The 14,392-nt window shown below is 30.5% G+C and overlaps 1 protein-coding gene across 1 annotated transcript in view; it reads left to right on the top strand.

Moving 5' to 3' along the window:
• Nucleotides 1-4,271: 4,271 nt before the first annotated feature.
• Nucleotides 4,272-14,392, top strand: part of HELRODRAFT_62245 (hypothetical protein) — a gene marked incomplete at both ends in the record, with an annotated part of 28,889 nt that continues 18,768 nt past the window's right edge. Inside the window, 5 exons of the mRNA XM_009010880.1 lie at nucleotides 4,272-4,427; nucleotides 4,583-4,687; nucleotides 5,455-5,603; nucleotides 6,145-6,263; nucleotides 12,144-12,199. Of these exons, the coding sequence (XP_009009128.1) occupies nucleotides 4,272-4,427; nucleotides 4,583-4,687; nucleotides 5,455-5,603; nucleotides 6,145-6,263; nucleotides 12,144-12,199 (585 nt within the window). The remainder of the gene's footprint in view (nucleotides 4,428-4,582; nucleotides 4,688-5,454; nucleotides 5,604-6,144; nucleotides 6,264-12,143; nucleotides 12,200-14,392) is intronic.

The raw sequence follows: 14,392 nt of genomic DNA, 5'->3' as shown, positions 1-14,392 counted from the left end.
ATTTTTATTCAATTGATTCAAAACAAAATTTCGAAATGATTCGGAGACTCAAAGAAAAAAAGAAAATAAATTCTTCTGTTTAAAAAAATATATACTTAGAATATAATATCAATTGAAATATATGGGACATCCTCTATATGAAAATTTATCCATTAGCTAGAATGATACAGTACGCTCATCTTTTACCACATTTTTTAATAAAAATATAAAAAAAAATAAAAATCTTATACCTAGAAGCTTGTTTGAAATTTATTGTTTTTGAAAATATTTTTTAATCAATAAAATCAAACTTTTCTGTTTTATTTTAACCAAAAATACTGCAGTTTTTCGATCTTACACATTGCTAGTATCGGTAGCATACTACTGTTTTTTATCGGGAATCCACCTTCGGATGTCCATCCCTTGTCGTTATTATACCTATTAATAATTAAAATATATGAAGAAGACATCTTATATAAAAATTTATTCTTAGTTAAGATGATTAAATCAGCTGACATTTGATCCTTTTTGTTTGTGTCTATATTTCAATGCGAATATTTTTTAGTATAATACTGACATTCGCTGTTTGCATCCATCCTTGGATGTCTACCCCTTGGTATTAAGGAATTTAAAATTAGAATTGAGAATAGAGTTTTGTTTATTAATTAACTTATTTATTTATTTATTTATTCTTTTATTGCTTATTCATTTATTTATTATAGCACAGATAGAAGTTTAACCTTTTGGAAAATTTAGTCAAAAAAATAAAGAAAATATTAAGAGTAGTTGAAGGGCCTTGGAAATGTGCTTATATCAAAATCAAAACATGACAAAATGTGCTCTTATCAAAACATGACAACCACGGCCTTGTTAATACAGGCTCAGCCGTTTGTTTGAATGAACAAGTGTGTTTTGGCTCGTGCCGGAGAATATGAAAAAAAATGTAGAAAACATCGAGATAGCCATTTATTCATTGGCCTTATATACACCAATTGAATTCCTAATCATATGCAAGCATAATCATATCGTTCATATAATGGAGAAAAATTGAAAGGTTTCACTGCGCTTAGCAAATACAAACAAATTTACATCATAAAATGGAGAAAATTATGCAAATGTTACAATTTCTATGTGAAAGTAGCGAAGAAGGCAAAACTTTACCATTTCTTTAAAACATTCCAGCAGGACCGTTTTGCTACTTCAAAGTTTTGCATTGTTTGCAGATTTATGTTGTGGAAACAAAATTTGAAATGACAAAAACTGCATAGATTCATCTGCATAATTGGGTTAAACGTGAGTTGTTTGCCAGCGTGGTTCCGTTTTATTTCATCGAGCAATTCTGTTTATAATTCGGTAGATAAGATCGTATGTCATTGTTGTGCGTTGTCCTTGCTATCTCTAGTCCTGTGTTTGATTAGTCTGTCTGTAGACATAGAGTATTAGCCGGCTTTGCGTATTTAGAGTGGTAGATTGCTCTTGTCGAAATATGTCTTATCATGGCAGGATATTTACGCTGTAGGCGCTCACAATTAGGTAGCTTAGATTTGATGAGTGTTTGTGTAATTTTGTGATAATCGCTTGAAAGTTTGCCACTTTGTAACCTTTATCTACGTAATTGATTAATAGTTATTTTGTGACATTGCGTAATTATTAGTAGTATAGAGATAAGCCATTTAAAAAGTATTAACAGTGTTGATCAATTAAACTCTAATTAATAGAGTGATTCGATTTTTCATGTACATTTAATTAATGGGTTCTGTTGTGTTTGTGTTCAAACAATTCTAACGTCTGTGTATGCATGTTGTTAAGCGGTGCGGACACACAGAAGAAAAGTCAGAGCCACACAGGAACACAGGTCTTGTCGAACTCGCGACGGGACAACCAAAGGTAGTCGTTGTGGTGCTAGACGTGCTAGACCATAAATTCATATTATATATATATATATACATATATATATATATACATATATTATATATATATTCAGTTATAGTCAAACATTTTTATAAAGATTAGGTTTTCTCAGTTATTTTCAGAGAGAGAATTGATACTATCAATCTTTACGCACGTTGTTGGTGTTTAGTAATAATGCTGATGTTAATTAATAACATGAAATGGTTTGTATAAATATATTGAAATAAAGGCTAAAAGACTGAACATTTTAAACTTTTTGCAATGGACGGCGAAAGCGCAGAGGAGGAAACATTTGTTGAATATAAAAACGCCGATGTCACAGAAGCGAGCAATCAGTCAGGTGAAATTGTGGTTGTTGTAGTAACTGAAGGTTCAATATTGTGTTAGTTAAAATAATTAATTAAGTTGATGTCAGTTAAAGGTGGTCGAGTGGAATCGTTAGTCAGTGTTGTTAAAGAAAACTTGAAAACCATAGCAAAAAAAATTCTTAGAAAAGTAAATCTTTTCTGGATGTAATCTGTAATAGTAATATGTAATTGTAATGTAATGTATAAACAATTAAATTAGTAAAGAATAAAATAAATAAAGATTATTGTATAAAACGGTAAATAAAACTGATAAAAAATCCTTTACTTTCTTATAGATTACAGTATTACACTCTTACTTTTATTTACTTAATTAAACTTTGAGAATAATGTGCACTAAGTGATTATCATATACAATACAGTAACTAGACTGTCTGGATCTAGTTGAGTAGAGTTGAACCTAGAGTACACAGTACAGTACTAGCTAAGCACAGATAGTTTCAATCTTAGTTTTATTAACCAAAAATTTCTAAGGTAATGTTCTTTTTTCCAATTTTCCAATTTAAGTTTTAACTGAAACAAGGCATGAATCCTCTCGTTCCCATCTCTTCTGTTCCTCCTGCTTTCTTATTTCTAAATTTTTCAATCTCTTTTTACATTTCTTTCTATTAGATATTCTTTTTATTTGATTGTTTATATTGCTTATCTATTTTATTAGAATTATTTTTTTTATTCATTTTTTATTTGAAATTTAGCTCTTTTAAATGTTTTTTTGCCTAAATCATCAAAGAGATTTATGTGTTCACCCTACTCTTCTTGTTTTGACTTTATAGATGATTTTTAAATTCAAAAGAAACCAAAAAATTTCTGTTTTTCAACTCAATACTTTAATCGTTTGTTCTTCTATTTATAATAACTATAACTTATGAATTTTGAATTTTAAGAATAATTTGGCTAGAATTGTATTTAAGTGGGTTCTGACAATAGAATTGTAATAAAGTGGCAAAATATTTAAAACTGTTTGTTCAGATAATTCTGAAATCTTTGTTTCCAAATAAATGTTTATGTTTGGTTCTTGTAGTCAACAAAAAAAATATGCTGACAGGATACAGTTTATTCATTTCCAGTGTTTTGTATCATCTGTCAGCGGTTGGAATTGTGATGCATATAATACACACATATAATACATAATAAATATGTATACTTCATGATTTGCATTTTATAATTGATAATTTTTTATTTGCTTTGAGGGATTCTTTATGCAATTATGAATTTTTCTATAAAAACAAAGCTTGGTAGTGTTGTTTGAAATATTTCATTTACGTTTATTTATTCAAGTTAATTATTCTTTTAGATGATTGCCTCAAAGATGAAACCAATGAATTTGCTGAGGTATATGGCTGTTTTATAAGTGTACATGGCTGTTTTATAAGTGTACATGCGTATATGTGTTTAGATTCAGTTTTATGTTGAGTTTTTTATTAATTTCAGACCAACCATCCAATCTTAAATTTTGCTGGGGATGTTGAAGATTTTGAAAGGGTTGGAACATAAATTTACTTTTTTAAAATCATTATATAATGCAATTAAATTTTTATCTGGCTTGTATTTGAGAGTTAATATCTTGATGATTTTAAAAACATTGTCAAAATATAATATACAGTAGTGTGTTTAAATTCTAACTGGTCACAAAAATGATTGATCTTGATTCAGAATCTTAATCAAATGATTCGGAACGGAATTTAATTAAATTTAATGAAGTGTTGACTCCTAAAAATTATTTCCATAGACCATAGATTTGGAAAGAGTTTATTTGCGGTGTGACGCTGTTAACTCTGAACTCTTTGCATCATTTTTGCAAACACTTCTTTGCATAATGATTTTCAATTAATTAATTAACTGCCACTGTATAAATAATAACTTGAAATATGGTGGAATAACAGTATTAAAATATTGAAATAAAAAATTGAAAGAGTTATAAATATTATCAATACAAATATTTTAATCATAATATTCATATTAATTAACAACAGGTATTTATTATTATTAATTAAATTTATAAATTAGGGAAGACATGTTTTTTTCAATGATGGGGTGCGTCGCATTGATTACATTCTTGTTTGGTCATCCAACAAAGCCAGAGATAAGAGAGCTGCAACTAAGGAAAGTTTTAGAAAAACGTTTGTGAATAACCTAATAGAAGAAGGTCTGCATGTAGAAGAGGATATTGAGGTGTTTTTGAAGTTTCATTCATCCATATCATTCATATTTTACATGGTTTTATACACTTTAGTTTTTATAATTTTTTTAAAATTTCAATTTAATTCACGTATTTATTTATTTAATTCTTTTAATTGCTTAGCGTATAGAAAAAATTTTTGTTTTAGGAAAGTAGAAATGTGCAGTTTGCCAAAGTTCATGCTCCTTTTGAAGTCCTTGCCAGACACACTGACAACATGAAGTTGAAGATGCCAATCAAAGAAGTCAGTTCTGTGTAATTGAATAACAATTTGACCACCTTGTTTAATACTCATTTTATAATAAGTTACTCATTTTTTTCTATCTGACATCGTCACAATACAATTTTTAAATCTCATACTTCAGTCCATTTTTGGTAGGTTAAGGAAGTATCAATGGTAATCAAACTAATCACGAAGAAATCTCGGAAAATATAATAAAAAAAAGTTATTAAAACGGTAAAAATGTGAGCAGTAAGAAAAACGTAGTAGACATATCGAAATTTGCAAAATCGTTTTTTAGTTATATAAAAAAGAAATCTCATGTACTGCTAATTTTTTTCATAATTTTATCAACATTTGGGCAGTGCTCGGACAATTTCACCCCTTTTGTTCTTAGCTCATTTATTTATCCTTTCGATATTTTGAATTTGCCATGTCTACTTATCAATATCCTTGATACTCATTAGGTCACGTTATTTATATGCCAAACATCATTTGTTCTCCCTGTTCTTCACTGGAGTTTCTTTATGTTTTGTAAGTAATATAAAATCCTCATTGATCTTTTATTTTATGTTACTGCTATAATTATTGCAAATAATGAAAAGCAAAGTTTGATTAAATTTATTATTACCCTAAAAATGCTCTGTATGGTGTCAAAAAAGTTTAGCTAACTGACTACTAAGTAAGTAAGTGTACCATTATTAGCATTGCTATTTCTCAAACATTGAAAATCATGGCTGAAAACAAACATCATTATTAACTTAATTCTTTTATCAAAAAATTTTATTTACAAATTTAAGAAAATTGAAGACATGGACTCAATGGGATTGTGGGGTCGAATGACAGGATGTTTCAAAAAATTTTTAAGTCCTTTTGAACTGGATCCATACAGGGTTCCTCATTTTACAAAAAAATTTACGTGCACTTTTCAAAAGGAGAAAATGTATTTGTTAGTATTATTATGTTAATTTATTATATTCATTGCATTTTTTCATGCTTTTAATAATTATTAATTGGTTATTTATTTCAAATGTGTTTAAAGTTTGACATAAATTCACCAATGGCTGAAGACTTGTTTCTAAGGTTAATAATATTCTTGAGGTAATATGTGGTAAGGTGTGGTAAGTTGTGATAGGTGATGTCTTTGCTGCTGAGGCCTTACAAAAATAGTAATATAACTGTTTAAATTCTTCCCTTATTATACCTACTACTGACCCAACTGATCCCATTTTCTTTTCAAACTTGAAATTGTCCACGGTATGTGTGGTAACTCTTCTTTAGATCATTCATAAGCTTGAAATTTACTCATTTTGCGATTCAATCTCTTTGAATTTCAATTTAGCTACAACTGGTTTTCGAGCGTTTCTTTTCTCCTATTCATAAATTGAAGAAGTGCACTTGCTTGTTCAAATACATGAAAAGCAATGTTGTAAACAAACTTATTTTAAAAACGTTTTCTGGACGAGGAATTTGTTTTGTTTTTTTTGAAGATATGATGTTCCTACGCCCAAAGAAAATTTTTTTTCTCGTGCCACAAGATGTCGAATTGTTGATTTTATCCTAAGGAGAACCGAATATGGACACGAACATCAATCCTTATTTACTTATGGTTAGTTATTTCATTAGTTGTTACATTTTAGGTGTGCCATCTTAAATCGCATTTCTTCAACTGATTGTTGGGAAGAATTGTAGAAGTTTTGTAGAAAGATAGAACGCTAAATGTTGAAGATGTTTTATAAGTTGTGTGAAGAACGAAGATAGAGAAGTCGGTTTCTATAAAATTATTTCCTGGATTAGATTTTTGATGCGAACAGACGTTGATGAAACGTCCACTTTTATTTTGTCATTTCTATGTTGATTATCATTTTTTAAGGATATGAAAATTCAATTTTTTGAAAATTTTTCATTCATTTATCTCAACAAGTATAAAATCTTTTCAAAGTTCTAATTGTTTCATGTCTTTGACTAACAAAGAGATTCAATTTATTTTGTTAAGTTAATAAATTTGGTGTCTATTTTTATTGTGAATCTTTTCATTATGGAATCTTGACAGCTTCGACTTGTCTTTATTTATTTCTAGAATATATTTGCATCAATCCAAAAAATTTTTTTCCTCTGTGCTAACTGACAGGAGGTAGGTTTATATATTTGAAATTTGAATTTAATCATGATATGTTAGTCATTTTTAGTTTCGGTCCTTCTATTCGTTTAGTTATTTTAGCTGCATTTCCGTTCTATTTATTAAAATAGATCGTTAGTTAACTTAATTTTATGTCAGAATTTAGAATTATTTCTTGATGGTACTGTGTAGGTCGAAGTAATCTGAATTACTAAAAACTTAAAATTATTGCTTGTATGTTGAGAAAAACATGTTCATTATTGATAGATTAGATTATTGTCTGGACTAACGCAAATGGAACACACAATTATATTTCGGCATGTCATTTTTTTTCTTCCTAACTACCTTGGATGATTTAATTTGTCCAATTGAATCACTGTTTAATACTTAAGATATTGTTCAAGATGTCTACAATCTACTGCTAGAGTCCTCTTGAAGTAATTTGTACCACATACACTATTTATTCGCACCTCACACATTATTTGCACGTTTGTGTTAAGATTTTTATTTTTTTCCTTAGTCTCGTTTATTCACGTAATTTATTAGTTTTTGTAAAAAAGAAAATTTCTTTTGCCAATGAAAACAATACAGCTTTGCAAAGGTTTGCTGCAGGTGAAACTAGGAAATGTATTAAAATTTTGATATAGTCGTCTGACACTAGTTTTAATGGAAATACTTAACTCTATCCAAAAACAATGTCTCAGATTGGTCAGTTATAAAAATTATGGTCTATTACCAACATATATATATATATATATATATATATATATATATATATATATATATATATATATATATTTTTACAATATTCTATAAATTCTACCGAATGTTTGGCGTTAATATGTTTGTAGTTCGTTTTTTCGATTTTTCTCACTAAAGTTTTTTGGTGAACGTTTAGTTTATTAAAATTCAAAATAAACTTATTTTTCGAATTCATGCTGCAAATAAGGCCATATTTCGATTCCGAATGAATCATCATCAGTGCTCCTTGCTGTATACTGATGATGATTCATTCGGTAGAATTTATAGAATATTGTAAAAATTATGGTCTATTACCAACATTATATATATATATATATATATTCGCCAAACATTCGGTAGAATTTATAGAATATTGTAAAAATGATGATCTATTACCGACATTATATATATATATATATAAATAAATAAATATATATATATATATATATATATATATATATATGGGGGTAATCGAAAAAACGATCTACAAACATGTTAACGTCAAACATTCGGTAGAATTTATAGAATATTGTAAATATATATATATATATATATATATAAATATATATATATAAATAAATAATAAGATATTATAGGAAAATTTATAGAGCGCCTTTTAAAAAGTTACTCAAAAGCGCTCTCAAATATTATCAACTGTAATATTGTCCACAGGAAGAAATATCGAAATACAAATAAAAAAATATAAGATCTTTAGTTCACATTATCAACTATAATATTGTTCATCAAATAAAATATCAAAATAAAAAAGTCTTTAATTCTTTTATAAACCGCACAAGTGATATTCCAGGTCTAGGGTTGGTGTAAGGAAGATTGTTCCACATCCTCGGTCCACAAACAGCAAAATTCCTCGACCCAATTTTCGATTTAGTTGCCGGAATTTTTAAATAGTTCTGATACTTAAGACAAAGTTCTGTTAATTCGTATCCTTGAATGCAAACATTCGACTGTGGACCAAGACCATTCGAACGTCTGAACATCAACACATATTTTGAACACGATCCTTTTTTTCTACCGAAAGCTAATGTAAATCCCTGATGATTGGAGAAACATGATCGAACTTCCCACCACCCGTTACCACTTTAGCAGCTCTATTTTGAACAGATTGCAACATTTCAACCACATTTCTTGATGTTCCATACAATAGGCTGTTGCAATAGTCCAATCGTGAACGAACAAACAAATGGATCAACGCTACCATGGTGGTTTTGTTTAAATACTTTTTTACTTGCCGTAATTGACGAAGTTGAAACAAACACGATTTGACCATACGCCTAGCGTGTTCTTGTATAGATAAATTGGTATCTATCGTGAACCAAAGAATCGTTGCTTTTCTTCAAATTTAATAACAGAATCATCAATCTTTAGCAACTTTATACGTATCTTCGAAGTTTGCTGCCAGGTACCTATCGGCGATAATTTGTTTTTGTTTAATTTTAAACCATTTTGATCCATCCATGTATTAACTGCAGAGAGACCATTTTTCAGTCTGTTAGTCTATGTCTTCAAACATTTCAAATGATACATTCGACATTAACTGTATATCATCCGTATAAGCATAACCTCTCATACCATAGCTCAATAATATCAAAAACATCAGCAGTATAAACCGAGAAAAGAAATGTTTTCATAACTGATCCCTGAGGCATCCCTGTTAACATTTTTTCTTTATTTTAAAGAAGACTTACTCAACGACAGCACAAAATTTCAAGTTATTACAAGAACCCAATTCCTCACCTAAAGACTAAACTCAACGCAATAATTAGGAAAATCAACAAAAACATACCTCAAGAAAAAATCCAGCTACTCCACTTTATAACAACATTAAAACGCACAAAAATAACAACCCCCTTCGACCTACCATCAGCCAACTTTCAACAGTAACATACCCTACTGCCAAATATCTAAACAAAATTCTAAACAAACAACAAGATTCTGACCCCATACATTCCTAATAGCTATAATCTCCTGTCGTCACGCAGATTTATCAATCTATTGAACACTAATAAATCATCAAATCAAATTGCTTCTCTGGATGTCGAATCTTTATTTACAGATGTTTCCATACATGACACAATTGATATATATCACTTAGACATGGTCCTCTTATGAATACCAAAAAACATCTTAAATCTCTCCTCAAGTGAAAATTTTTTGCCATTTCTGGATGTTTCGGTAACGCATGACGAACAAAAATTTACAACTGCCGTATACGTCAATGCAACAAATAAAAGAATGGGTTAAGTGAATTGTCGGAACAATTCAAAATAAGTACAATAAAATCCTTTGTGAACTGTGTATTCACGCATTCATCCTCAAATAAAGATCGCAATACGGAACTGAAAAGAATTATTAATCTACTAGTAAGCAATAGTTACAAAACATCATCCATTGAGAGCACCATTCAACAAAGACTACAGCAAGATAGCAATATATTTAAAAACAACAATGACTAAAGCATAATCCTATATTGCAGAAATCATTTGTCAAAGGCACATAAAATAGACGAAGTCGTCTTCAAACAAATCATAAAAAGAAATGTTACACCAATTAATGAATTTAATTAAATAAAACTCAGGATATACTACAATAATTGTAAGACATCACAATTGATCTTAAAGAACAACTGCACTCCTAAAGACAATTCTACTTTGATGCGTAATCATGTAATATATGAATTTAAATGTCCTATTGACGACTGCGCGCGTCAACAACGTTACGACAACTCCACTATCAAGACGTTTCTAATGCATACACAAAGAGGAGCCATCAAATCCCACTTGCAATCAATACATTCAGCTCCAATAACCCGCCAAATTCTTGACAACAACACAAAAATAATTTATCAAAACATGAACACAATACATCTAAAAATTGCAGAAGCTGTCCTAATAGATATCAATAAATCCCAAATAAACATCCAACAAAGAATGATAACATCATTACCCAACTTAATACAAATTTAATAACAATGAATAAAAAAGGAATGACAACAACAATTCCGAATGAAATATGGCCTTATTTGCAGCATGAATTCGGAAAATAAGTTTATTTTGAATTTTAATAAACTAAACGTTCTCCAAAAAACTTGGAGAAAAATTAGTGAGAAAAATCGAAAAAATGAACTATAAGCATATTAACGCCAAACATTCGGTAGAATTTATAGAATATTGTAAAAATTATGGTCTATTACCAACATATATATATATATATATATATATATATATATATATATAAAAATATATATATATATATAATATATTTATGTATATATAAGGGTTACTGTCTTTTGCGTTTACTTCAGAGGTTTCAACGACAAACACACACAGCTTATATGAATACGCGTGCAAACCAGGCATCATAAAAATTGCATATGATAGGCGGGGATCTCTTTGTATTCGAACCCAGTCATTGCAATAGCGAGACCAGGCGCCTTTAACCATTGAGACCTCACGCCGCCATATAACATTGTCTGATTAATTATTTTTAATTTTGTTTACTGCACCTCTTCTACTTTGCGTTTTGTTAGTTAGAGTAATGAGATTTATATTTACCCACTAATGATTTTATTGATGGATAGATATCTGTTTATTTATATTGAATTATTTATGTTGCTATTTAATCTGCATGGTTCATGATTAATTGTTAGAGTAAGTTAAACTTTGAAAGTTTAGGTAGATCCGTGTATATCTGTGCGCTTGAGTGTGTGTGTGTATGCATAAAGCTTATATTTCTATATATAAATATGTATGTATGTATGAATATATATGTGCGAGAATATGCTAACATGTACATTTTTTTATTGCTCATTTGGTAAACTTTGATAGATGCTGATATTTTTTTAGTTTTCTTTCTCTCCCTTTCTGCTTATAGTGACAGTATATGAGTTTCACAGTTATTTTTTTGTTTATGTATTCTATTTCAGTATTTTAGTTCAGGCACTAATGCAAAGCAATTATTGATGAAAATCACAGTCTTTTCCACGTTATATATAAATATATTTATAATTGCTTTTTATCAGAGCTCTCCACATGGAAATATCCAAGAAGAAATATGCTGAATGCCTTTTAGCAACGTCACAAACGGTGTTGATCGTTAAAACCTATTAAACAGATGTGTTTTAAGATGTTTTCTAAACTCTGATAATGACATTCCAGATTTTCGAAGTTCCTTAGGCAAACTATTCCATAAGACAGGACCAGCCGCCGCGAAATCTCTATCAGCTCTTTTGAGATTGCGACATATATATACATATAACCTATAAAACTCGTTAAATTTTCAATAGTTTCACAAAAGTAATATATAAAAACACCAACTTTACACATCTCAATACTGCAGAAGCTGTTTTTACATCAGAAAAAACCAAAAATTAACATTAAACAACAGATATTAACAGCACTTCCAACTCGAAGTCTTATTATAATTTACTTTCGTATTTTAATTAATTGGATAATTTTCAAAGACTCTTAGTGAAAAAAATTGAAAAAACGAACTAAAAGCAATATAAAACCAACAGTTTGATAGAATTTATAGAATAATGTATTAAAAATGGTCTCCTTCTCACATATATACCATATTTACCACAATAGTTTTAAAACATTTATTTTTCAGGTATCAAAAACCTCATTGCCAATGGAACTTACTTGTCAGCTTATCCACTTCATGAGGTTAATTTTAACATTAAAATTTCGGTCTGCGGTTCTTACTTGAATAGAGCACTGATTTACAATTTTTCTTCATAATTTATAGAACATGGCAATAAATCAGGGCGGATTAAATAATCTTTTCAATTTGCCGTTATCGCATTTGACATTGAAATAATAATAATGGCTGTTACAATCTAAAAATTGACGGTTTTTCAAGATTTTTCAACGATATTTCCTTAAAATTACTCTAAATTTTCTTCACAATATTTAATAGCTTTATGGTTTATAATGTGCTTTTATCTTCCACACAACCTTAATTTAGCTTTCCTTCTTGGGCAACCCTTTTGCTTTACAATAAAATCGTTAAAAAAACATGTTTACATCTAATCGTGTTTATTTCATTTTGAAGAACTTGTGATTTTGATTAAAATACTTAGAAGATTAAAATGAGTGAGCGAGATTAATATTGTTATAACCGTGCTACCGAACGCACTAGATTCTAGCGTATTTTAGAATGTTCTAGTGACTGGAGCATTCTAGAGTATCGAGAAGAATCTAGAAACGACACTTGCGAAGAGTATAAAAGCGCACGTCGAAAGATATTCGTGAGGAGTGAAATTCGTGATTTTGTGATTTTGTGAATAGCGATTCGGTGAATTTTTTAAAGCGATATTTGATTTGTTTGTTGACGTTGTCATAGCGATAGATTTTGAAAGATTTAAAAGTTAATTGTTGCGTTAGTGCGAATTTACTGGAAATAAACGATTAGTTGATTTCTTCTGTAAATAAAGTTTAATAACTAATGATAGTTGATTTCTTCTGTAAATAAAGTTTAATAACTGTTTGGAATATTTTATTCAATCGAGGATTTGAACCCGTCGCATCGTAAATCGGTTACGACAGCGAGTATTATAACATTGGTGTCAGAAGTGGGATCTTCGACCAGCGAATTACTACTCAGAGAAAAAGAACACGATGTCAAAACTATGTGGTTTGAACGTAGTTCAACTACGAGAAGAACTACAGAAACGAAGCCTTGTCACAAGTGGCAACAAAGAAGTACTAGTAGCACGTCTGAGAGAAGCTCTCATTGACGAAGGTAAGAACCCAGACGAATTCAAGTTTGATGGTGCTGATGAGGACAATGAAATTAGCACAGGCACGTTTACAACCGCTAAAATGATGGAACTTCTGCTTAGTATGTCAACTGAAATGAAACAGATCAAGGAACAGTCCGAACGACAGACAGAGGAGTTAAAACAGATCAAAGAACAGTCCGAACGACAGTCTGAACGACAGACAGAAGAGTTAAAACAACAGATCAAGGAACAGTCCGAACGACAGACAGAGGAGTTAAAACACGTAAAATTGGAAGTGGCAGAACAGATTGAAGAACAGTCAACAAGAATAGAAATGATCGAGCAGAAACTTGATCGTCAGACCGTTGAGGTAGATCACAAGATAGACAAATTGAAGCGAGAATTGGAGCAATCCAAAAAAATGACCATGCCGTTAGATCACGCATCCGGAAGAACTTTGAAGGTACCAGCATTTGACGGAGAGATGTCCTGGAACGTTTATAAAACCCAGTTCGAAGCAGCGGCAACTAGTAACTGTTGGAACGGAAAAGAACGAGCAACAGCACTAATACTGGCCCTGCGAGGTTCAGCAGCAGAGGTTCTTCAGACGATTCCGGCGGAGAACCACTTCAACTATGAAGTTCTGGTTAGCGCGTTGGATTTACGTTATGGTGAAGAACACATGAAACAGATTTATCGGTCTCAGCTTAGAAACAGAACGCAACGATCTGGTGAATCCATTCAGCAGCTGGCACAAGATATCGAACGGTTGACATTGCTGTCGTATCCGACATCAGACCCCGAGCATAGAGACGAAACTGCCCTGGATACGTTTATCAAAGCCCTTCGTGATTCGGAACTCAAGCAATCCCTTCTCTTGTCAGATAAACGAAAACTCAAGGATGCCGTTGCGCACAGTCTCACTTTTGAATCGGCAAAGCAAGCATCAAAAAGTGACGTACGTCTACGCCAAGTACATGAAGAATGCTCTTGCCAGAAGGTGGTTATGAAACGCGAACCCCAACAGCATGGTGTACCCCAATGCTGGATTTGTGGTGAAAAAGGCCATCTACGTCGTGATTGTAAACACCGCCTAAAAGATAACTACTGCCGAAATTGCGCGACAAGATGGCGC

This window comes from Helobdella robusta (assembly GCF_000326865.2).
Source record: "Helobdella robusta unplaced genomic scaffold HELROscaffold_1, whole genome shotgun sequence".
Classification (NCBI taxonomy): Eukaryota; Metazoa; Annelida; class Clitellata; order Rhynchobdellida; family Glossiphoniidae; genus Helobdella; species Helobdella robusta.
Note: the sequence above shows the minus strand (reverse complement) of the source record. Positions and strands in the feature narration are given on the sequence as shown.